The 23,684-nt window shown below is 35.5% G+C and overlaps 1 protein-coding gene across 2 annotated transcripts in view; it reads left to right on the top strand.

Annotated features, from left to right (window-relative positions):
• The window catches only part of OLFM3 (olfactomedin 3), a 275,485-nt gene extending 252,308 nt beyond the window's left edge, over window positions 1-23,177 (top strand). For both annotated transcript variants that reach the window (XM_007485040.3, XM_001372169.4), the window contains exons 4-6: window positions 4,325-4,544; window positions 18,932-19,038; window positions 21,794-23,177. In XM_007485040.3, coding sequence (XP_007485102.1) covers window positions 4,325-4,544; window positions 18,932-19,038; window positions 21,794-22,471 — 1,005 coding nt within the window. In that variant the 3' untranslated portion in view covers window positions 22,472-23,177. The remainder of the gene's footprint in view (window positions 1-4,324; window positions 4,545-18,931; window positions 19,039-21,793) is intronic.
• Window positions 23,178-23,684: the final 507 nt, after the last annotated feature.

The following is a 23,684-nucleotide window of genomic DNA, read 5'->3' as shown; positions in this document are numbered from 1 at the left end:
TTTCAGGCCTTTCAATTCTGATGTTTTGAGAGACCTCACTCATTATGCAGACTCTATCCTCACTCTCATTTTGCACACATGCCCTAAATTCAAGAATTTCCAAGCCTATACAGTAAGTGGAAATTTCCCCACAAGTAACATCAATCCATAAATCAGTACAGCAATGGGATCTCCTGCTATTCTAATGCATTTATCGTAATAACAGCCTCTAAATGTAATTTAAAAATGCAATTTCCACTGCTTAAATTAGCTAGCTGTACAATGTGCATTCTGACGGCACCTATGGATTATTCTCAAGTGATCATAATAATGGCAATTTGTTGCCCCAAATGATATCGTTCTGCAGTAAATGTAAGGCTAAGTTGAAAATGTAGATTGTTTGAAAACTGACAACCACCCAGTTTTTAAAAGTTCAGGAAAACAAGGTGGATTCTCATGAGAAGAAAAGTAATAGTCTGTTTTTCTTCCTTCTGGAAGGCATTGAATATTATTGATATTATAGGACTCTCTATTTCCTCCAGAATAAAAATACAGACATCTTTGTTTTACACTTAAAGTCTTTTGTAATCTGGTTCCTACCTATTTTTAACTGATTTCTCATTCTTTTTGCTTCACATGTTCTATGTAACGGATAGGCTGACCTCCCAAATGCTCTTCCTCTATAGGCATTTCTATGGCCCAACAACATTTCTTTGCACAGGCTTCCCCATACACCAAGCACACAATCCTGCAACACCTCCATCTTTTAGAAACTGTTTAGGGTTTTCTCCTCTCTTTGAGGTTCATCTCCAATCATCTACTATATGGGATCTTTTTAGATCCTTCTAAGGATCAGTACTTTACCACCATCACCAATGCCCCCCCCCCAAAGATACCTTTCTATTTATTGTGTAAGATTTGTATGAATTTATACATTTATGTTCATCTCCTCAACTTCCCTCAGTAGAATATAAGCATCTTAAAGACATGACTGATTCCTATTTGCCTTTGTATACTGAGAGAATAGCAGAATGCTTGACAAAGAGGAAATTTTAAATAAATACTTGTTGGGAGAATGGTGATTGACCCTTGAAATGAGGCAAAGTGCCTGAAATATTTCACCAAAAAAGCTGCTTGATCTAGGGAAGCAAATCAACATTTTTAATGTGCAGAGTGCTTATTTGGTGAAAATATTTCCATTAGTAGTGGCAGCAACCTTATGCCCTCAGCGAGTTAATTTACCTCATATGAATAAGCAGTCATTCTAAATACAGTTAGGTCTCAATTCCCCATGCTGGTGGTGAGAAGCTATCCTAAATAATTCAAAAAAGTGCAAAAGCCAACCATTTCTTTCCTTATTCCTTCCTTTTTCTCTTTTTTTCTCCCTTCCTTTATTCCTTCCCTTTTCTTTCTTCTCTGTCTCTCTGTGTGTTTCTTTGTCTTGCTTTATCTTTTTATTTCCTTGCTTATTTCCTTCCAATTTTACTTTATTTCTCCTCTCTTCCTATCTCACTCAGGCCGGAATTGCCACATCTACTCACTGGTCTAATCCCACTACTGATCGGCATATATACTTTAACCTTCTCTATTCTCAGCCTGTGTGACTTCACCTCTCTTTGGTAATCTGGTGTACCATCTATCCCCTCCCACCTTCCCAAGCACTCAACATATTGGTGTCAGACTGAGTTTAGACACTAAAACAGCTTTAACTCTATCGTAACTCAGAACTCCCAAATCCAAGTTTTATTCAGTAGTAGGAATTACAAATACACACCACCATGCTTGGCCAGCATTAATTTCTTAAAGCTTTGGAAAATTCGATTTTATTGTCATTTGAATAGCTCATATGGGTGTATTATCCTGAGGGGAAACACCTTCCACTGATGCAGAAACTAGTTGGGAAGCAGAATGGTCAGAATTGCTCTTCCAAAGCATTGTGAGTTCCTTGAAGAATGAGAATGTCAGTAGTTCATATCCCAAGACTAGAAAGAGATGCTCCTGGACCAAAGACAATTAGTAGCATTCTTCAATCATTGAGCCACATGTCGACTATAGAACTATTGCTCTCCTCTCCTAGAGTATGTGGCTTAGATTTTGTTGACATCTGCATCAAGATCTAATCATGACTACTTCACCAATTTTATGATTTAGTGATTTAACTTGGACCTTCCTAAGATTCATATCCATAACATAAACCTGAAATGAACAGCTTACCATAAACACAAATGGGAGGGATGGTGAATTACCTTTAGGAACTACCTCTAAATTGATGATGCTGATGATGATGATGACGAAGAGAAGGATTTGCACATAGTGGGTACTCTGGGGAGCAACTGGTTGTTCAATAACTCCATAAAAATGTTCCCTAACATTTGAGTAATTCCATGAGCTAAAAAAGGGAGCATCCTGGAGAAAGGAGTAATTATTTGGGGGAAAAAGACTTAATTTTTTTTTAAATTTAATTATACTGTAACTTATAATCATTAGGAAATTACCTAAGGTGATATTAGGTGATTTGTACAAGGCCACACAACTAGTTATATCAAAAATAGAATATTAACTCGGGTCTTCCTCACTCTAAGACCTTCCTTCTTTCGACCATGCCATGTTGCCTCTTCTTGGGAAGAATTACATAATATTTTTTTGCATGCGTGGCAGACTTACTTCTTTATTTGCTGACATTTTATTTAACCTGAAAAATAGAAATAATGCATTACATGAACATATAAATTAATTATATAATGTGATAGCATATGTTGAAATAGGAATGATCATAGTAAAGGGTGAAGGTTTAGAACAAAAGTGATTTGTAGAGAATTTAGGATGCAACAGGAAGTTGGAACTAAGATTTTCAACAGGCAATCTACCAAAATGTGCAATTCACTGGTGTGTAACTGATAGTCAACTATAAATCTTTTGTGCTTAGGAATAATTTACAACCATCTTGCTCCCAAGTTTTATATTCAAAGAAAATAAAGAATGAAAGAATTTTAGTGGTTTTGTTTTTTGAATAAATTATTATTGGTCCAGTTCAGAACTATAATTTCATCAGTGCAAGGAACTCCCACTATAAAAATGCCTCCCTTAAATATATAGACAAGAGCCTTGACCCAAAGGGCGATAAAAGACTGTCTGCCCTTTGATCCAGCCATAGCACTGCTGGGTTTGTACCCCAAAGAGATAATAAGGAAAAAGACTTGTACAAGAATATTCATAGCTGCTCTCTTTGTGGTGGCCAAAAATTGGAAAAGGATGGGATGCCCTTCAATTGGGGAATGGCTGAACAAATTGTGGTATATGTTGGTGATGGAATACTATTGTGCTCAAAGGAATAATAAAGTGGAGGAGTTCCATGGAGACTGGAACAACCTCCAGGAAGTGATGCAGAGCAAGAGGAGCAGAACTAGGAAAACATTGTACACAGAGACTGATACATTGTGGTACAATCGAAGGTGATGGACTGCTCCATTAGGGGCAATGCAATGTCCCTGAACAATCTGCAGGGATCTAAAAAACACTATCCACAAGCAGAGGATAAACTGTGGGAGTAAAAACACTGATGAAAAGCAACTGTTTGACTACAGGGGTTGAGGGGATATGACTGAGGAGAGACTCTAAATGAACACTCTAATGCAAATACCAATAACATGGAAATGGGTTCGAGTCAAGAACACATGTGAAACCCAGTGGAATCACGCGTTGGCTATGGGGAGGGGGGGTAGAAAAGAAAATGATCTTTGTCTCCAATGAATAATGTTTTGAAATGACCAAATAAAATATTGTTTAAAAAAAAACTACTATCAAAAAATCTAAAAAAAAAAAAAAGAGCCTTGACCTTCAAAGCTGTCTAGTGACCATAAAAGTTTTAATGACTTACCCAGTGTTACATATCTAGTAATTGATAGGGGCAGACCTTGAACTCAGTTCTTCTTGACTCTAAGGTCTACCCTCTAACTACTTGACCATGCTCTCTCTCATACGTTTTATATTACAAAGCATGAAAAACACAAAATGAAACAAAAACTTAGACCCTAAAATAAAAATCCTTCATTGTTATCAACATATTTTCTCTAACAACAATAAATATATGTTTCTTTTCAGGAAATGCTTATTTTATCTTACTTTTAAAAACTAAGAGACTCTTGTACTGCCATATTGGAATAAGTAGATTTAAGGCTCATAATTCTGGGGTCACTTACATTGTCCCTAAACATCAATTTCTACCTAAAATCAATAAGAAATTCTGAAACCATTCCAATAATCACCCTTAAATATCATATTAAAGGGATTTAGGCGTGTGATCTGTTTTAAACTGCTCTCAGGAACAATTGGCTGCTTTTCACAGGAGTTGAAAGAAAAGATGGATGAGCTCCTGCCCTTGATCCCAGTCCTAGAACAGTACAAAACGGATGCCAAGTTAATCACCCAGTTCAAAGAGGAAATTAGGAATCTGTCTGCAGTCCTCACGGGAATTCAGGAAGAAATTGGGGCCTATGACTATGAGGAACTGCATCAGAGGGTTCTCAGCTTAGAAACCAGGCTTCGAGACTGCATGAAGAAGCTAAGTAAGTCGAATAATTTTATTTACTTTTCTGAGTTAAATGTTTATCCTTGTTAAAACTAAATCTTTTGCTTTTGTAATATGGAATATAGCTACTCTAAAAGGCCAAGGAAATCATTTTAACCTCAGGTATTGAGATAATGAAAATAAATTACTCAACACAAACAGAGGCTAAATGATTAGGAGAAGGAAGTCCTTTCAATTTAAATATATTTTAAAAAGAAAACTGTTTTGGGAGCAGTTGGGTAGCTCAGTGGATGGAGAGTCAGGCCTATAGATGGGAGGTCCTACATTCAAATCTGGCCTCAGACATTTCCCAACTGTGTGACCCTGGGCAAGTCACTTAACCCCCACTGCCTAGCCCTTACCACTCTTCTGCCTTGGAACCAATACACAGTGTTAATTTCAAGATGGAAGGTAAGGGTTTATAGTTAAAAAAAAAAAAAGCAAACTGTTTTGTTCTGGTTTTTTTTCTTTAATAATGGAATGATGTAACATTGTTTCTCCTCAAATACATCATGAGAGTAATCCTGGAAGAGTGGATAGAAATTCAGCTTCTGACTCAGAAAATCTTAAGTTCAAGTCCTGCCTCTGACACATATTGATTGAATAACCTTAGAAAAGTGACCTACTGTTTTTGCTTCTCTGTTCTTCCACTTACATCTCTGATCCTAGTCTTATTACAATCAGTACAAAAGGATGGTCTTATCTCATCAGAGGAACAATGATGCCTTTCCTTGTGACCTCCAGAAAGAGGAAAACAACTACTTCCCACAAAAGTCTTCTGGATAGTTTTACTACTTATTAATTCTGCCTTTTCATGAAACTTAAATTTAGCTCTTCCAAATATCTTCCAAATACTGTTGCTAGTCTGTCTACTAGAGCCAAACAGACAAGTCTACAAAATCTTCAGAAAGAGAGTTTTATCCTTTCTAAACTTTCTATTCTCCAGGCTAAATTACTCTAGGTTTTTCAAGAGATTACCATAAGTATTAACTCAGGGTTCTTCACCTCTAGATATCCCTTAACAAAAATTCATGTCCCTCTTTGAATAAAGTGTTCCTCAAATGGACTAAGTATATATAAGTACTTTCTGATATTCAATTAGCAAATAAGTAACTTTCAGGAGAGCTGAGTACCATTTTAGTGACATAAAAATAACAAACTAACAAATGGAACTAAATACAGAATAGAGTTGAGATCTGTGCTAGATCTAGATGTCTTTGAATTTCCTTCCAAGTCTCAAGTATCTTTAATAATATAGGTATTAAAATAGTATACAATGACTTGGAAAGTGCTTTCTAAACCTTTTGAGAGTGCTTTTCCTTATAACTTTGCAGGATGCAGGGAATAAAAATCTCATCCTACACAGGAAAAAGAATAGTGACTCTACAGTCAGAGACTTGGATTAAAATTCTGCTCCTGACACATACCTCTGTGACTTTGGGCAAGTCGACTGTCATCCCTGAGTCCTAATTTCTTATTTTGTAAACGGAATTGAATGGGCTAGGCTACCTATGAAATCCTTTCTTTCTCTGGATCTATGATTCTATGTTATCCCTTTACAGATTAGAGAACCAAGGCTCTGATAAGTGATACTTGAAGTGAATTGCCTAGAATCACATAGCCTGGAAATATTGGTGCCAGGACTCAAGTTTAATGACTCCACAAACAAGGAAGGAACCACTATAACAGTATTATCTCTCTAATGACCTTATTAATGGGAGAGAATATGCTAGATGTGGCCAATAATTCAACATTTGAACTATAGTTGGAAGATTACTGTGTAGAGAATGGAGGACAATATCTTAGAACTCTCTGGGAAACAGCAGTAGTCCAAACTGTTCCACCAAAGCACACTCAGTATCCTGGGGAATGGCAGTATCAGTGATTCAAATGCATGGGAGGGGATAAAAGGCGAAGAGGGTATGCCTGGCTCACAGACAGAATTTACAGCATTTTTCCATAACTTGACTACAGAACCATTGCTCTCTCTTCCATGGTAGGCTATGGCTTGGATGTTGTTGGTAGCTACACCAAGATTTAGTCATAACTACTTCATAAACTTTATGAGTTAGTGATTCCACTTAGGTCCTCCTGGGATTCATATCTACAACACAGATATAAAATGAGTGGTTGGTCATGGCCTGAAATGGGAAGGAAGGTGAAGTCTCTTCAGGAACTAACTCTATGTATGTTGTTAAGAAAAAGGAATGCTTACACATAAAGGGTACTCCAGGGAGCACTTGGCTGCTCATTAACTTCAGAAGTGTTTCCCCTGAGTAGAATAAGACTATGTGCTAAAACACAGAGCAAGGAGAAGTAAGGACTAACAGTTTGGGGAAAATAGCCATTTTGGTGAATCAACTGATAGAGTGCTGGGCCTGCAGTCAGAAAGACCTGATTTCAAATCTGGCCTCAGACACTTACTACCCATGTGTCAAAACTAGTAATATAACCTTTTTTCATGTTTCCTCATCTATAAAATGGAGATAATAATAGCACCTGAATCCCAAATTAGTAAGAGAAAAAGTAAAATAATACTTGCAAAGCACTTTGCCAACATCAAAGTACTATATAAATTATACTTCTCATTATTGAAAATGGAAAATAAATACTAGGGAAAGAAAAATAAAACATCTACAGAATTTCAGAGTTGGAAGACTTCTGTGAAGCCAGCTAGTCCAAATATTGACTAAATTAAAAAAAAAACCCTCTCTACAAAATGACAAAGAAGGGGCAACTCAGGCTCAGCTTCTTCCAAACAATCTGGAAGAACCATCTCTGACCTGTTCATAGTTATGTCAGGTTTGTCTTATTTACCAAACTATGATCCAAAGGCATCTCATTTAATTTTCAGACAGCTTATTAAGAAGTAGTTGCTTAAATCAAGCCTAAATTTTCCTCTTTGCAACTTCAATCTATTTTATCCTTCTCTCTGGAGGCAAGCAAAATAAGCCTGATCAATTTTCCATGTGATAATGCTTAAAATGTTTCATGATAGCTACTATTACCCTTTTAATCTCTTTGCCTTCTAATAATCCACATAAGCACGAACTGAAGGCACTTTGCCATCCTAGTTGTCACTTTGTTAAATGCCTTATTTAAATAGATACATATAGGTTCCTCTTAATTAAATCAGAGGTTAGAATGGAAGTTATTCAGGTATATATAGTATGTCAGTTTTAAATGAAGAGTCCCCCTAGTCATATGATGAAAGATTTAGATTTTAGACATCATCCAGTCTGATAATTTCACTTTACTGATTTAGATACTGAGATCCAGAGTTAAACAACCACTAAGTGTTGGAGTTTCCAACTCGGATGTTTTCTGATTCCAAATCCAGTGCAGAATCTATCATGCACACTGCCTCAATAAAGACCTAGATGAATTGACTTGTAAATAAAATGTACTGTCGTAGTAGAAGGATACAGTTTCAGAATAGCCTAATTCTTAGATGTCACATATATTCCACTCTTACCCATCAATGAAATGAAATCTGAACGCTTTACTGTATGCTGACCCCTACTGCAGTAATCCCAGAAAAACACTACCATAGTTGTTATAGAACATTCTTTTTCCATTATGAACAATAAGAAATTACATCAATGAAAGTAATCATATCATATCACATAATCAATTAAATTAAAAATATGAAGAGGAACCCGAAACTAGTAACAAAAAAATCATCCAACACTTCATTCATTACCAGTGATGATCATTTTTTAGGTATAGCCTATGGAATAGCTTTTCATAATTATTGTTTAGAGAGATGAGGAAGGAATTGTCATTTTTTGGGAAAAAAATTCACTTCATTTTTAAACAGAAATTATACAGTAGTAATTGGAAAGAATTGTTTTTGTCATAGAACTGTTTAAATCACTCCTTATTCTATTCTTCCTTCATGATAAGAATAGCTTAGGTTATTTGATGGGTGATACTATTTTTATCTTGGATAAAGAAAAATATGAGAATTATGACATAAAAAAGCTACAGGCTCAGATATAGGAAGACTTAAATTCATAAATATAGAGATAGGAAGAACTTTTGTGACCACTTATTCCAATTCCCACATTTTGCAAATGTGGAAACTGAGACTGGGATATAATAAAGGACTCACACAAGGTCCATAGATATTAGAGGTCAATAGCAGCATTTAAGCACAGGTCCTCTGCCTTTAAGACCATTCCATTTTATTCTGATTCTGATATATGGTTATGTGGAGCTGGGCATGTCCCTTAACCTCTCAGTGCCTCAACATCTAAGACTATAAATTGAAAATCTAGTTAGGGTTGGAAAGGAACCCAAAAGTTATCTAGTTGACTGAGCAGAAATATCCCTTTGCAACATCAAGGATAAGTTCATTCAATCTCTTTTTAAATACTTTCCATGATAAAGAATATCTTACCTTAATTATTTTTAAATATTTCTAATCGTTAGGGAGTTTATCCTTATATCATGTTAAAATATAACTCTGGGTAACATCTGCCCCTTGTCCCTAATTCTACCTTTCAGTGCTAGTGGATCAAACCTAAATGTTCTTCCTTTCTAAAGCATGAAGAAATGTCCTGAGATCACCTCTACCTACCACATAGTCTGGATGTTTTTGTTTTGTTTTCATTTTTGTCTTTTTTCCAATATTACTGGCATCTCACCAAAACATGAAAGCAGAGACTCTCCAATGAAGTAAATAACAAAAAGCTTCAGATTATCTACTATCATCAAGTCCCTTTCCAAGTGCTGGGGTGATATAAAATGATTACAGGCTAAGATATCTGGTTAAATTTTCAGTTGATACTAATACAAAATATCAAGCCATCTTGGTTCCTATCCTTATTGGTTTGACTTGTAAGAACTTATTTTTGCTCCCATGGTTTTGTTGTCACCAATGTAAGAGCCCAGGCTCTGGGAATGAGTTCATTGTTTGTTTCCTGGGCTCATACCATAAATGCTAGCCTACAGCTCCTCCCACCATGTAGAGCCTCGGCATCTGTTATGGACAGATGGACTTTCCTAAAACAGTGTGGCAGACAATAGAATGTTCTAACCTAGAAAGATCCTGAGATTTAGAAAGAGGGTTTGTAGGATGTTGATGAGGAAAACTATTTAATATGAGAAAAGGATTGAATTCTAGCATTTCACATTGAGCATCCCTGGCCATATTGTGCTAGAAATCATTCCTATCTGTTTAACTGTTCAACTCTTAGCATTATAATCTCAAGGAAATGTACCTCTTCCCCTCTATTTCTGCTCTTGTACTAACTAGGTGCACTTGTTATTTAGACCTAAAAGGGATAGAGAGCCTGCATGGCCAATAATTCAAAGTTCTTTCAATTATTTTTAGAATTAAGGGTGCCTCAGTTGAATAATTCAAAAATGTTGATTAAGCACCTATTTGTGTGGCAAATGTTCTACCAGGTTCTGGGAACATTAGGAGAAAAGTGAAATAGTCCTTGCCAATCACAAAATTTTCATTTTCCCGAGTAGGTAGAGTAGAGGATGCAGTATTCAAACACTCAAATCGGTGGGTATTTGAGTACAATAGAAATAGGACTAGTTCTGGAATCCATGGAACTGGATTTAAATCCTACTTCTAATATTATCTGAGATGCAATGGATAAGTCATTCTATTTCCTTCTATCTCAGTTCCCAAGTTTAAAACAAGGTTCAAATAGATAGCCTCTGAAAGCCCTTGCAGCTCTAGATCAAAAGTCCCAAGCCATTTGACATCCACAATCCTGTTTCCTCATAAATCAAATGAGAGTGATATGTTGCTATAATTTCATTGAAGTAGATATTTATTCTTATAATGATCATAAGATATCCACATCTCCTTATCTTTTTCCATATTCACAACAACATCATCACAGAGAGTGCTGAATTCTTTGCTTATGCTTTCTCAACATGGTAATAAGCACTCAGAACTGAGTAAAATCAGGGGATATCTCATTAACATAGAGACTGAGTTTGAAGACAACTTCAGATTTTAGGGGCAGCTAGGTGGCATATTGAATGGAATGCCCAGGCCTGGAATCAAGAATTATCTTCCTGAGTTCAAGTCTGGCTTCAGACTCTTACCGGGTGTGTAATACTGTGCAAATCACAATACTTTTTGTCTCAGTTTCCTCATGGGCTAGAGAAGGAAATGGTAAACAACTCCAGTAAAAATCAATTTCAAGACCAGGATTCTATTGACTTTTATTGAGAGTCAGTATAAGTTAGTGACAAGAGCTCCGGACTTGGAGTAAGAAGAGATGTGGGTTTGAATCCCAAATCTTACATTTATCATGTTACTTAGTTCCTCAAAACCTGTTTCCTTTTATGAAAGATGAGTATAATATTTTGTATAATGTTCATTGTAAGGAAAATACTTCTAGAAATTTATTACAGGTATAGATAACATGGAACTAAAATAATAAGTAATACCATGTTATCCATAACATGTGGGCTAGGAGTAGGGAGAAATGCTGGTCAACATGCCCATTCTTTAGGAGTGCAGGAACCAAAATTGCATTTCTACTTTGCATAACAGTGGGATGGGATATTCCTAGAGCAGGTGGTAGAGTAGTAAGTGAAAGTAGGGAGTATGATATCCTGGAAAGAGCATTGGCTTTGGAATCCAAAGACCCATCATCATCATCATTGCTCCTCTTCTACTTATTACTGATAGCATCCTGGGCAAGTGGCAATTGTTCTGTGTCTCAGTTTCTCAAACTGTCAATATTAAGGGGACATTTTACTAACAGATTTATATTCTCCTTCCCAACTCTACATTTGTGATCTTTTGTTCCTAAAATCCACCCATCAGAGAACTGTTTCCTGTCCATTAAAATTTCTCAGTACTATAGAATTAATCAATGATAGTCTACCTTGCTGGTAGAAGTGGATTGAGGTAGGGAAGAGTAGAATTTGTAGAAAGGCATTCCTATACACCATGTTTAGGAGTTTGCTTCTGGCATGATAAGGGTTTTTTATGTATGACACATACTGGTTTTATGTACAACACAAAATCACCCCACATAATATCTTCTGGTTATAAATTTAGTCACCAACATAAGCATCTTGTTCATTTCAGTTATAAAATTAAAGATTGGTGGGGAGACACAAAATAAAGAAATATTTTAGCAGCAATATTCTCTATTGGCCCCAAATAGAGAACATGGGGAGGTTTTATGGTGCAATGTGAAAAATAAAGCACTTAGAGGCAGAAGACCTGGATACCTTTTCTACCTCAACCTCTTTTGACTTGCATGACCTTAGATGAGTCCTTTAACCTGTGTGGGACTCATTTCTCTCACCTTTAAAATCACAGAATAAGACTAGTTAATACCAAAGGTCCAAACTTTCACCTCTAAATCAATTGTCATTATAATCCTTGGACCCCTCATTAAGCATCTAAATTACTATTATGAATGGACTAAGCTGAGTAGAGGCAGTATGATTAATTCAACAGTATGAGATTTTTTTTCAAATAAATACTATAATTACATGCTTTTTAGAATTCAGATAAAACATCATAATTAAGGTTTTTTCCCATTTTGAAATTGTGTGTGTGTGTGTGTGTGTGTGTGTGTGTGTGTGTGTGTGAAAGCTATGATTCTTAGGCATTCCATTTCTCTTCTTCATCCCTTTAAAAATTCATACTACGTAGCACTTTGTTAGGGCAATGGTTTGGTGCCATCTAGTGAATTCCCAGATGTATCTTTCCATTTACATAGAGGTTCATGAGAATTAATAGCTAACAGAAATATAAGAAGTAATTAAAAATTTGAGAGGAAAATCATTACTTTAAAAAAAGACATCCTAAAAAACAGACTAACCTTACTGCTCTGATTTGTGATGCTATCATTTCTATTTGTAGCTAGTAATCAAATATTGTGAATGGCCTAAATATCATATATGATAATGGTCTTATTCTTGTGAATAAGAGAAATGATATTCTTATATTCAAATAAAACATTTATTATCATTTCCAAGTCAGCAAAGCAATATGTAGTAAACTCAAAAACCTGTCCAAATCTTTCTTTTTTTTAACCTAAGGAAATTTGGGGATATAACCTCTTTATCTCTTCTATTTTTTTGGCCATCTGTTTTTTTTTCTTTCTTATAATGGGGCTCCAATATGTCTTGCCAAGATACCTGATATTATATTGAGTTCAGCCACTCTATTCAGGAGTTTCTGGAACTCTCAGGAGAAGAAAGACATATAAGAGTCAAAGAATTAGACAAGGATGAGAGCTAACCAAAATATTCAAAAGGAGGATATTTGGGAAATCCATATAAAAGTGTAAAAATGAGAATGAGTTCCTTTAAATCAACAATGTGAAGCAAAAGTTTTTATTTTGAAAAATCTTTGAAAAGTAAAAACCTTACTCTACTCTTTCTTTTAAGACTATATGACTAGGGTAAAATGCAAATACCTCTAAATAGAAATCACAGCTCTAAATCCTGACTGTGATATTTATTACCTCTGTGGTTTTAGATAAGTTTCTTAAATGCTGATTTCCTCATTTGTAAAGTGAATTGGGTAATGTGGAAAGCAGATTATGTCATCTCAAAGAACTCTTCCACATCTAAATCCAATATTATCGATGTCCAAAGTACCTTGTGGATCTTACATATACTCTCAGATGCTCTGTAAAGCTCTCCACAAAAGGTGCTCCCTCAAACCCTGAGTCCTAAGCCATGCACTGACCCTTTACCTCTCCTTTCTTTAAAAATAAATGTTTATTTTTTTTGTGAATCCTCTAAGAAAAGAATTTGGCTCCTCTGGATCTATGGTGGGTAGCACTGTCTGAAAATGAAGAGGGACCCAACAAATTATTAGGAAGACGAAGGTGGTGAAGATGTGAACATGCTCTTGGGTTTCAAATGGAGGGGCTTTTAGCTTGCCTTGTTCACCAAGATTGTAAGTGGATGGGATTTCATACCATGTGAGGTGCAGATTAATTAAGTAGAGACATATAGGCTGAAGAAGACACTCTGTGGAGTAAGATGTGATAGCTATCTTTAAATATTTGAAAAATTGTCCTGCATATAATTCCTATGAAAGTGAGATTGGATTTATTCCACTTGATCCCAAAAGAGAGAACTAGAAGTAAAGGGTGAACATGGCAAAGAGAAAACTTTAAACTTGATGTCAATTTGAAAAAATAATTTAAAAATATCCTAACAATAAGTTCAGCCCAGAATTCAGTCGATTTGTCTCAGGAGGTAATGTAGACTTTTTAAAATTAGAAATGGAATGGCCATTTTCGGCAATATCAGAGAGGGTATTGTCCTTAGACACCTTGAAACTGTATTTCCTCTAAGTTCCCATACAACTGAAATTCTATGAGTCTATGAATATTTTGAAGTAGTTTGGCACAACTATGTGTGAAAAAAGAGATTATTGGTTTGTATGACTCATTCTAAAATTAAATGTTATTTTGGTTTTTTATTTTTTTCTTGCTTCTAAACTACTGATTGACAAGTCTCTCATACTTGATATTATATCATAAAAAAATCAAGTAAGAAATAAACTGGTCCCTGTTAATACTTGTTTCTATAGTAAAATTTTCTGAATACTAAATATGTACATTTTCTTTAAAATTTTTTTTGAAAATAAAAACCCTTACCTTCCATCTTAGAATCAATACTTCATATGAGTTCCAAGGCAGAAGAATGGCAAGGGCTAGGCAATGGGAATTAAGTAACTTGGCCAGGGTCACCCAGTGAGGAAGTGTCTGAGACCATATTTGAATCTAAGACCTCCCATCTTTAGGCCTGGCTCTCTAGCCATTGAGTCACTTAGGTGCCTTCAATATATATACTTTCAGCGCCTTACAATATGATAACAGTTTTCAGAAGGAAAACAATTCCCTCCCCTCATAGGACATTAGAGTTTGTCAATAAAGCATTCTATGACTTATGGAAACACATACTATTTTTTTAATTTGACTGTGAGCTCCCTCATTAGACTGGGAGTTCCTTAAGAGCAGGGATTGGTTTTTGCCTTTCTTTTTAGCCCATCATTGGAACAGTGCCTTATACGTAATACATGTTTAATAAATAATAGTTGACTAAATATGCTAACAGGAGGGAAAAGAGTGATTTTCCTATTTTTTCATTTAGTATTTATTTGAAAATTTTAATTTAATTAATTACTTTAGAAGATTTTTTCATGGTTACATAATTCATGCCTTGTCTTTTTTAAATGATTTATGTACTATATTGAAAGTCAAAAAAATAATAAGGGACAGCTAGATGGCTCAGCATATTGAGAGTAAGGCCAAGAGATGGAAGGTCCTGGGTTCAAATCTGTTCTAAGACTCTAATTTTGTGACCCTGGGAAAGTCACTTAATTCCTCTTAATTAGCCCTTCCTGTTCTTCTGCCTTATCAACAATATACAGTAACAATTATAAGATGGTGAAGACTTAAAAAAAGATAATAATTTATTTTTAATTATTTAAGATTTTCAAAGCGCTCTGATCATAGCAACCTTATAAGTTATGCAGTACAAATATTATCACTTCTATTTTACTCATGAACATACCGAGTCACAGATGGATAAAGAAATTTGCCCATGGTCATGTGAATAATATGAGTTCAGCATTACAAATCTGTTTCCTAAATCCATGTCCAGATATTTTCTCAATGTTATTTCCTCAATGCTATTCTGTAGATACTTTATATATCTGTCTACCAAGGAACAGATCCAAAAAGTTGCGAAATTTATAGTTTCTGATACCTCATTAATATAAGGTTATTAATTTCAAATACTGTGTAATTATAATTTAGCCATCAATAGCCATTTGAAATGAAAAAGGGATCCATGTTCACAGTTGTCTACAAGTTTTATTTCCTGAGCTCATAGATATTTTTTTTCAAAAATCCTATAGATAGCATTTTGTCGAAGAATCCTTAACTGAAGTATGAATGTTACTCTGCTATATTTCTCCAAAGTGGCCAAATTTCCTTTGTTACAAACTTTTCATGGCAGGAAGATCATCACCTTTCAAGCGTCCCCTTGCATTTTTGGACAGTTTTAGCTGTTGGGGAATTCTTCTACATACTGAGCTTGAACTTGCCTCTCTGAGGCATTCATTGGTTCTATCATCCTGCCTTCTGACCAATCAAAAATAAGTCTTATTCCATGTGATACCTTTTGGATCCTTTAATATAATTACCAAAATTCTTTTCTACTGAGTCTTCTCTTCTCTAGCCTCAAGCTTCCATGTTCTTTCAATAGATGCAATAGATGTACATATGGTGGGAAGACAGATTTAGAATTTCTCTAACAACATTTTTATGAGGAAACTGAAGGAAAGCAAAGAAAAGCATAGAACTAATCAAGTTTAAAATCTAATCAGAGATTGTTTTGGCTTTAGTTCTGCTTACTGAAGCCACAACCTTCATTCTTTTAAACTTTGGTTTTAATAAACATTTGCTAAATGTTCATCAGGAGAAGCAGAAATGCATAGGATAAGAGAGTCATCCTCAGAGTAAGGAAGACCTAATTTTCAATATTGTCTCTGTCATATATTGGCAATATGGCCAATGGAAAGTTATTTAATTGCTTGATGCTCTGAGCATCTCTCTAAGATTATAAATTGCAAAGAAGGTATCTAGTTTCATTGATAGAAGGACGTCTCTCATCAAGGAATTCCCTGTGCCCATTATGTCATTATCCCTCCAAAATAAATAATTATGATGTGTTGAGTTCTTTACAGGTGCATTATACATTTTTCATTATTATAAGGAGGTGAGTTAAGGATCTTGAACCCTATGCTAATGATGCAAAAGTTCTCTTATGTTCTACCTACCATGTTATAAACACTTCGGATATAGGTCCAGTGACAGACTTTGCAGCCTAAGGGCCAGCTTAGCTAATGGCAGCAGGCTTGATCAATAGCACACTGGCTATGAAGTGATACATTTTTTAGTGATCAATAGACAAAACAAAACAAAATTAAAAAATATTTCTTGAATTTATGCGGCCATCTCTTACTACTACAATGAGAGTGGTGAAATAATAGAAAAGTGGGCAGAGAGCACAAAAAAAATTCACACTTTTAAAACTTACATTGGGATGTTTGTTCAATGATCAGTGGGTTGACACATCATTTCAAAAGCAGAACAACATCCTTTCTTGCTATAAATGAAGAAGTAAACTTGCAAAAAGGACATTGATGTCATCCAAAAAGATACAAAAATGGATGACGTGCTTTTTCAAGGAAATCAGATAAGTGTGCACCAGTATCTGGTAGAAAAAATTTTAAATTATAGATATAAAGGCTTGACTAGACCCATCCTCTTTTAATGGTCATGAAGTAGTTTTAATTGTCTTGTTCTATCGACACAGATTTTTATCAGGAAATCAGCTTCAGGGAGGAGAATCTGAATGAAACTGGAATGCAAAAGAAAAGAATTAACCTGTGTGTAGGAGATTTATCCATAGCAGTGATGTGTGTAGCTAGGCATAGCAGGGGGCCAGGGATGGAATGTAGTGAGATATGCAAAGCAAGTATCAACCAGTTAAATAAACTTAGAAATCAGCAGGATTGGTAGCTGTTCTGCAGAACTGGCAGCTATAGTTAATGATTTAGACAAATCATCTTGTGCTGTGAGCAACCAGCTATTTCCAGGCCTGCTCTGCTTACCCAACAATGAACTGCCAAGGAACCTCAGTTGGTGCTGACAAAAAGTGTTAAGAAAAATGCAAAGCGTTAGAAGAATTCTAAGGAAGAAATGACCATTTCTCATAGAATTTATCACCTATTATATATTAAATTCAAGGAAACCAGAAAAAAATGGTTTAAAAACATGCTAACATGAGTAGTTTCTTTCATTATCATAATGATTACTTTTTGAAACTCAGTTACTCTGAGTTACTAGGGATGACCAATCGACCAATTATCATGGAATTAATGGGTCAAAAACACAACACTTCCACATAGCCTTGTAGAATGTGCAACTCAAGATTCTTCCAGTAAGAAATTGATACCGTGGGGAAAACAAGAAGGGAAAAAATATTAAAATCAACCTTGTAACTCCATGAGCAAAATATAAAAAATAGAAAAAACCCAAACAGTTAAAATGGGAACTCTATCTCAATGTTTCATTTGTTTTCCATGTATAATACTAATATGAAAAATTCAAGATTATATCTAAATGTTTTCCTTTGTTCCAGCTCTATGCTGTGAAAGACATAATACTTCTATGTATCCTGGAAAGATGTACAACTTCAGATTCTGTCAGTAATAAACTGATTTCTTTTGGGAAAACAAGAAGGAAAGATTACATACCATGATGTATGTCAGTGCTAAGTAAACTAGTTCCCTTGCCTTATTTTTAAAATCTGGTCACTTTACTTCTCAGGTCATGAGAAATAGTTAAGCTTTTTTTTCCCTGTCACAGTGAAGAAAACAGGATTATTTGATGAAAGGAGTGGAAAACAACATAGCAATAAAAGAGGACAAATACAGACAAGATGATACAGAAGGAAAATAAAAGAGAAATGAGATATCTTAAATTCTCTGGGAGATGGGCAATCTTTGGACACATTTGAAAAGTCTACATTTACAGCCACATACCTCTGGCTATAAATATGTTCACTATACAGATTTTATTTAAAAATAACTTCTTTAGTCTCACAATAAATATTTCAGATTTCCTATTTTTTATTAGACCCTTGCATTTTTGAAGGATTTTTTTTTCCCATTGAACTCCTTCCTGGATGGTACTATATATTTCCAGCCAAGTCATTACATTTTCACCTTTCAGCTTCTCCTGGCAATCCAATACACTGTCATTGGATTAACTATAAAGTCACGAGTCTGAGACTTTGAAGATTTTCTTGCTTATTCTTTACTATTCTATCTGGACTTCTTTATCCTGCAAAAATTTAACCTCTGTTTCAGGTATTCCAGAAGGGAAATTTCATGAAATTCTATTTCAGGAATGGCTTTCTCAGGAGATACTTATTCATCAACTGAAAATCAAGGTCATTGAGGACTGTTTGGCCTTTTATACTGATAATCAATGGATAATAGGATGAGAGAGAATGGAAAATAAATTCTTACTATTGAAAAAAAATTTTTTTGAATAAAACACATCAGAGATAACTGCTGAACTAGCATGTCTCCTTTATTTTCCCAGAATGTACAATTTACTTTCAAATCTTCTCAACCTAAAGTTAACTTTGTAACACCTTCAGCAGTAAAAATATGTCTAGGTACCAAAGTGATAAAATGTGAACTTCCTATCTCAAACCTCCATGTCTTTTCTATGTGTAATATTTATATGAAAAACTCATGATTGTGTCTGAACATTTATCTTTTCTCCTATTGTATGTCTGTGTAAATTGTTGGTCATGTCTATGAAATGTGTTTGTTTCTTCTCATTTCAGCATGTGGCAAGCTGATGAAAATCACAGGTCCCATTACAATCAAGACATCTGGAACCCGATTTGGAGCTTGGATGACAGATCCTTTAGCATCAGAAAAAAATAATCGAGTATGTTGTTGTCCCAAATTTCTTTGCCTTTCTTTGGAATTTTCTTTGTACTTTAGCTTCACAAGGATATAAACTTTTTTCAGGTGTACACAGTCATCTAAGAAATATAGTACTTCTTTGGTATATTTTACTTAATCCATGGTAATAGCCCCTGCAAAGGAGAATGTCAAAGATATAGTGGTACAATATTCCTCCCTAGAAATTCTCAATATCATTGAATCTAATTTTCATTAGTCTTATTTGCATGAATGATCCTGAGAAACCATTAAAACTAGGTAGATTCTTTGTATTTATATTTCTAAATTGTTTTTGTTGAAGAAAAGGTTATCTAATGAAGTATAAAGTTGGATATTTTTGAAGTCAGAGTATCTGGGTTCAAAACTTGGCTATCCCACTTGTTTTTGTAAGTTATTGGGGACCTTGGTTTCTCTATGTATAAAATGAAGGGGTTGGACTGGATGACTTCTAAGGCCTCTTTGAGTTCTATATCACCTAATGAATTCTATAAGCTCCTATGAGCTTATGAAGTGAAGAAATAACAGAACTACAGGAGGCAGGCAACTCACTTAGCAAGTGAAAAAATGTGATATAATGAAAAGTGGTAGATTTTCGATCAGAGCTTCTGGAAATAAATACTGGCACTTCACACTACTTTGATGATCTTGACCAACTCATTTAAAACCAATAAACCTATGCTTTCTCACCTGTAAAATGAAAGGGCTGGGCTAGTTTACCTCTAAAGTATCTTTTAGTTTTCCAGGTGAAACCTTGAGATAGCATTATGTTCATCAGAATTGAATTCTCTCTGATATTTTCATGAATTAAGAATGGTAAGCCACCCTAATGGAATCTTGGTAGAATGTGATTTGAATTTTAGAATTCAATATAATTTAACCCTTTGGGGATCCAATAGAAAGTGGTTTGATTACTGAAGTAAAAGGAAAAAATGGAATTTATTATGAGGCATTTTCTCCATGGATCATGAAGTTAGTTTTAAATTGATATTTGAATTGTACAAGTGAAAATGATCACCTCTGGTATTTTAGATGTAATTTTATATGAAAACCTATATATAGGTCAGAGGACCTGGGTTTAAGTTATACCTCTACCATTTGTTGTTTGGGTGAGTCTAGACAAATAAATTTCCCAGACCTCACATTTCTGATCTGGAAAATGATGGTATTAGACTAGATGACTTGTGAAGTCTTTTCCAGCCCTAATGTATTATCCTAAGATCAGAACAATAAACTAGGGGGCAGCTGGGTGTCTCAGTGGATTGAGAACCAGGCCCAGATATGGGAGGTCCTGGATTCAAATCTGACCTCAAACACTACCTAGCTGTGTGACCCTGGGCAAGTCACTTAACCTCCATTGCCTAGTCCTTACCACTCTTCTATCTTAGAACCAATCTAAGATATATGGTAAGGGTTTAAAAAAAAAGACCAATGAACTACATGAAATCTATATGAAAAAGAATTTAGAATGACAACAAAGGAGAGAGAAATTTACTATCAACTAATCAATTCAGATAGCATCCATATCAAATGAAATATTTGTGAAATAATTAGCATAGAACATGACATATACTAGATGCTTAAGATGTTTTTGTTCTCCTCCCCACGCTTTTCTCCCATTCCAAATTTGCATATTATAGTCAAATATTTTACTCTTTAATCTACTGTTAACAAAACAGGAGCAAGAGTAAGTCCATGTATCTGGATTTTCATATTGCAGGAGGAAAATAAGAATATAAGAGAGTAAACTATTTACTATCTGTAAATGCCTTGGACAAGGGGTCCCCAAACTTTTACACAGGGGGCCAGTTCCCTGTCTCTCAGATCATTGGAGGGTTGGACTATAAAAATCTAACCCTAACCCTAACCCTAACCCTAACTCTAACCCTAACACTAACCCTAACCGGGCAACAATATATACAGTATGGAATCCCCTCCCCCAGATTGCAGCTTACCATGCTGATGTTTTCCATTGTGCAGCCACATAATCCTTTGCACAGTGCCTCATTCTATGGTGTCACACAAAGGATTATGTCACTGGAAATAATGCTGTACATGAGTGACGCCAGGCTTTGCAGCGCTGCCATATACAATGCTCTTCCTACTGACCACCAATGAAAGAGATGTCCCTTCTGGAAGTGTGGTGGAGGCCACATACATGGCCTCAGGGGGCCTCATGTGGCCCACCCATGGGCCTTAGTTTGAGGACCCCTGCCTTGGCCAATTCTTTTAATTTTATTTTTTGATTAGAGTCAAGAATTGTGATTTCATTGGCATTAGAAAAACACTTAGTAAAACAACACTCTATGGCAGATGCAGATCATCAACATTTTCTTACAGAATTGTCAAGGACTTACCCAGGGTCACATAACCCAAATGTATCACAGGCATGACTTGAATCCAATTCTTCCTAACTCCATGACTGACTATAGACTGAGCCCAATATCTCTCAGATTCTTCTTCTAACATAATTAAATTGAGTGTTTCTAACAAGTGTATCAAATGGGTACTACCTACAAGGCTAGATACCAACGATATCCTAAATCAAGATTATTTCCTGCCCTTGAGGAGTTTAGATTGTATGGGGGTAAGATAAAAAGTAGATCAGAGCAGGAAAATAATCTTGTTTCCAAAATCTTCCAGACAAACATAGGAATCCATTTCCTATCGGATGATTTTCATGTTTTTATATTGTTTGATGGGGATGCAAAGTTGAGTTGATCTTTTTTCACTCTCTACAGGTCTGGTACATGGATAGCTACACTAACAATAAGATTGTTCGTGAATATAAATCCATTGCAGACTTTGTCAGTGGAGCTGAATCCAGGACATACAACCTCCCTTTCAAATGGGCAGGGACTAACCATGTGGTCTACAATGGCTCCCTCTATTTCAACAAGTATCAGAGTAATATCATCATCAAGTACAGTTTTGACACAGGAAGAGTACTTGCCCAGCGGAGCCTCGAGTATGCCGGCTTTCATAACGTCTACCCTTATACGTGGGGCGGCTTCTCAGACATCGATTTGATGGCTGATGAGATTGGATTGTGGGCGGTATATGCAACCAATCAGAATGCAGGCAACATTGTCATCAGCCAGCTCAACCAGGATACCTTGGAGGTGATGAAGAGCTGGAGCACCGGCTATCCCAAAAGGAGTGCTGGAGAGTCCTTCATGATCTGTGGGACCCTGTATGTCACCAACTCCCATCTAACTGGAGCCAAGGTTTATTACTCCTATTCCACCAAAACCTCCACGTATGAGTACACAGACATCCCCTTCCATAATCAATACTTTCACATCTCCATGCTTGACTACAACGCAAGAGATAGAGCTCTATATGCCTGGAACAACGGTCATCAGGTCCTGTTCAATGTCACCCTTTTCCATATTATTAAGACTGAGGATGACACATAAGTGTTGCTTTACTTTTTATTTTAATTTATTTTTTTTATTTTTTCCAATTATCTTAATGGTGTCATTTGTGATAAACTCTATAGCATCTCATGTTTTTCTGTAGTATGTGTTTTTTTCATCATTTGCCAAAAAAGCATTTTATACTATAGTGTGTCACAAAAACACCCGACTGTCCTAAGATGACTCATTGGAAATGCATCTTAATTATGGGATCTGCAAGGTCTTTCATGACCTTGTGTGGAAAGCACTAGAGACAGTTTGAGTGGCTAAAGTCATAGTTTTCAAAAGATTAATGATCTGCCTTATATTTGAGTCAGAGACTAATGGTGGCTTAAATGCATGAATGTCTTTTTTTACTTCTGTCCTTTTTTTAATCTGTCAATTTGTTGCTCCACATCAGGAATATTTTGGTAGTAATTGGAAGCAAAAGTCACACTTTCCCCCCATTTATTTCTTAAAAGACACACACACACACACACACACACACACACACACACACACAGATTCAAGGATATGATTTACTTGGAAAAATAAATGTCTCTCATTTTGCTGTTATCTAATTCTCTGATGAGGTGCTGTAAAGTACATTTTTAAACCTCTTGCTAACATTTTATTGGCAATATGTATTTCTACCATTGTAACCACCATTGTGCAATTGTATCTCTTCACTTCTGTGAAAGTAAACTAAGTACTATTTTTTATAAAATACATTGAAGTTGAATCTCAGTGTTGACTATGGATGGGTTTGGAAATACAGTCAAGAAAGGATTATATTCTCCACTGGGTACCTTTCAGTATAAACCTCAAAAAGATAGTGAAAATATTCCTTTTCCATTCATTTTATTCAAATGGATTTAGCATGAGTTAGCTAATTATGTAACACATACAAGGCAGTAGGGATACATTAAAAAAAAATGAAAAGCCTCCCCTACTCTCAAGCTGCTTCCATTCCTTCATCCTTCCATCCTCCACCTGGAGGAATACATGCTGTACACACATAAAATACAAGTAATCTCAAAGCACTATTTTTACCTTCTCTGTGCATGATGGACAATTGACACCTAAGAATGAAAAAAGTAGTTCTGTATAACCAGTCTGATGCAATTATTCACTGTAGTTGTCTGCAGCGGCTGTTGACTCCCCAAATCGGGAACAGAAATTAATCTTCCCATATCTCAGACAATAGGAAACTTTGCACATTGTGGACAAATAC

This window comes from Monodelphis domestica, chromosome 2 (genome assembly GCF_027887165.1).
Source record: "Monodelphis domestica isolate mMonDom1 chromosome 2, mMonDom1.pri, whole genome shotgun sequence".
NCBI lineage: Eukaryota > Metazoa > Chordata > Mammalia > Didelphimorphia > Didelphidae > Monodelphis > Monodelphis domestica.
The sequence above is the reverse complement of the archived record's forward strand: the minus strand, read 5'-3'. Positions and strand labels throughout refer to the sequence as shown.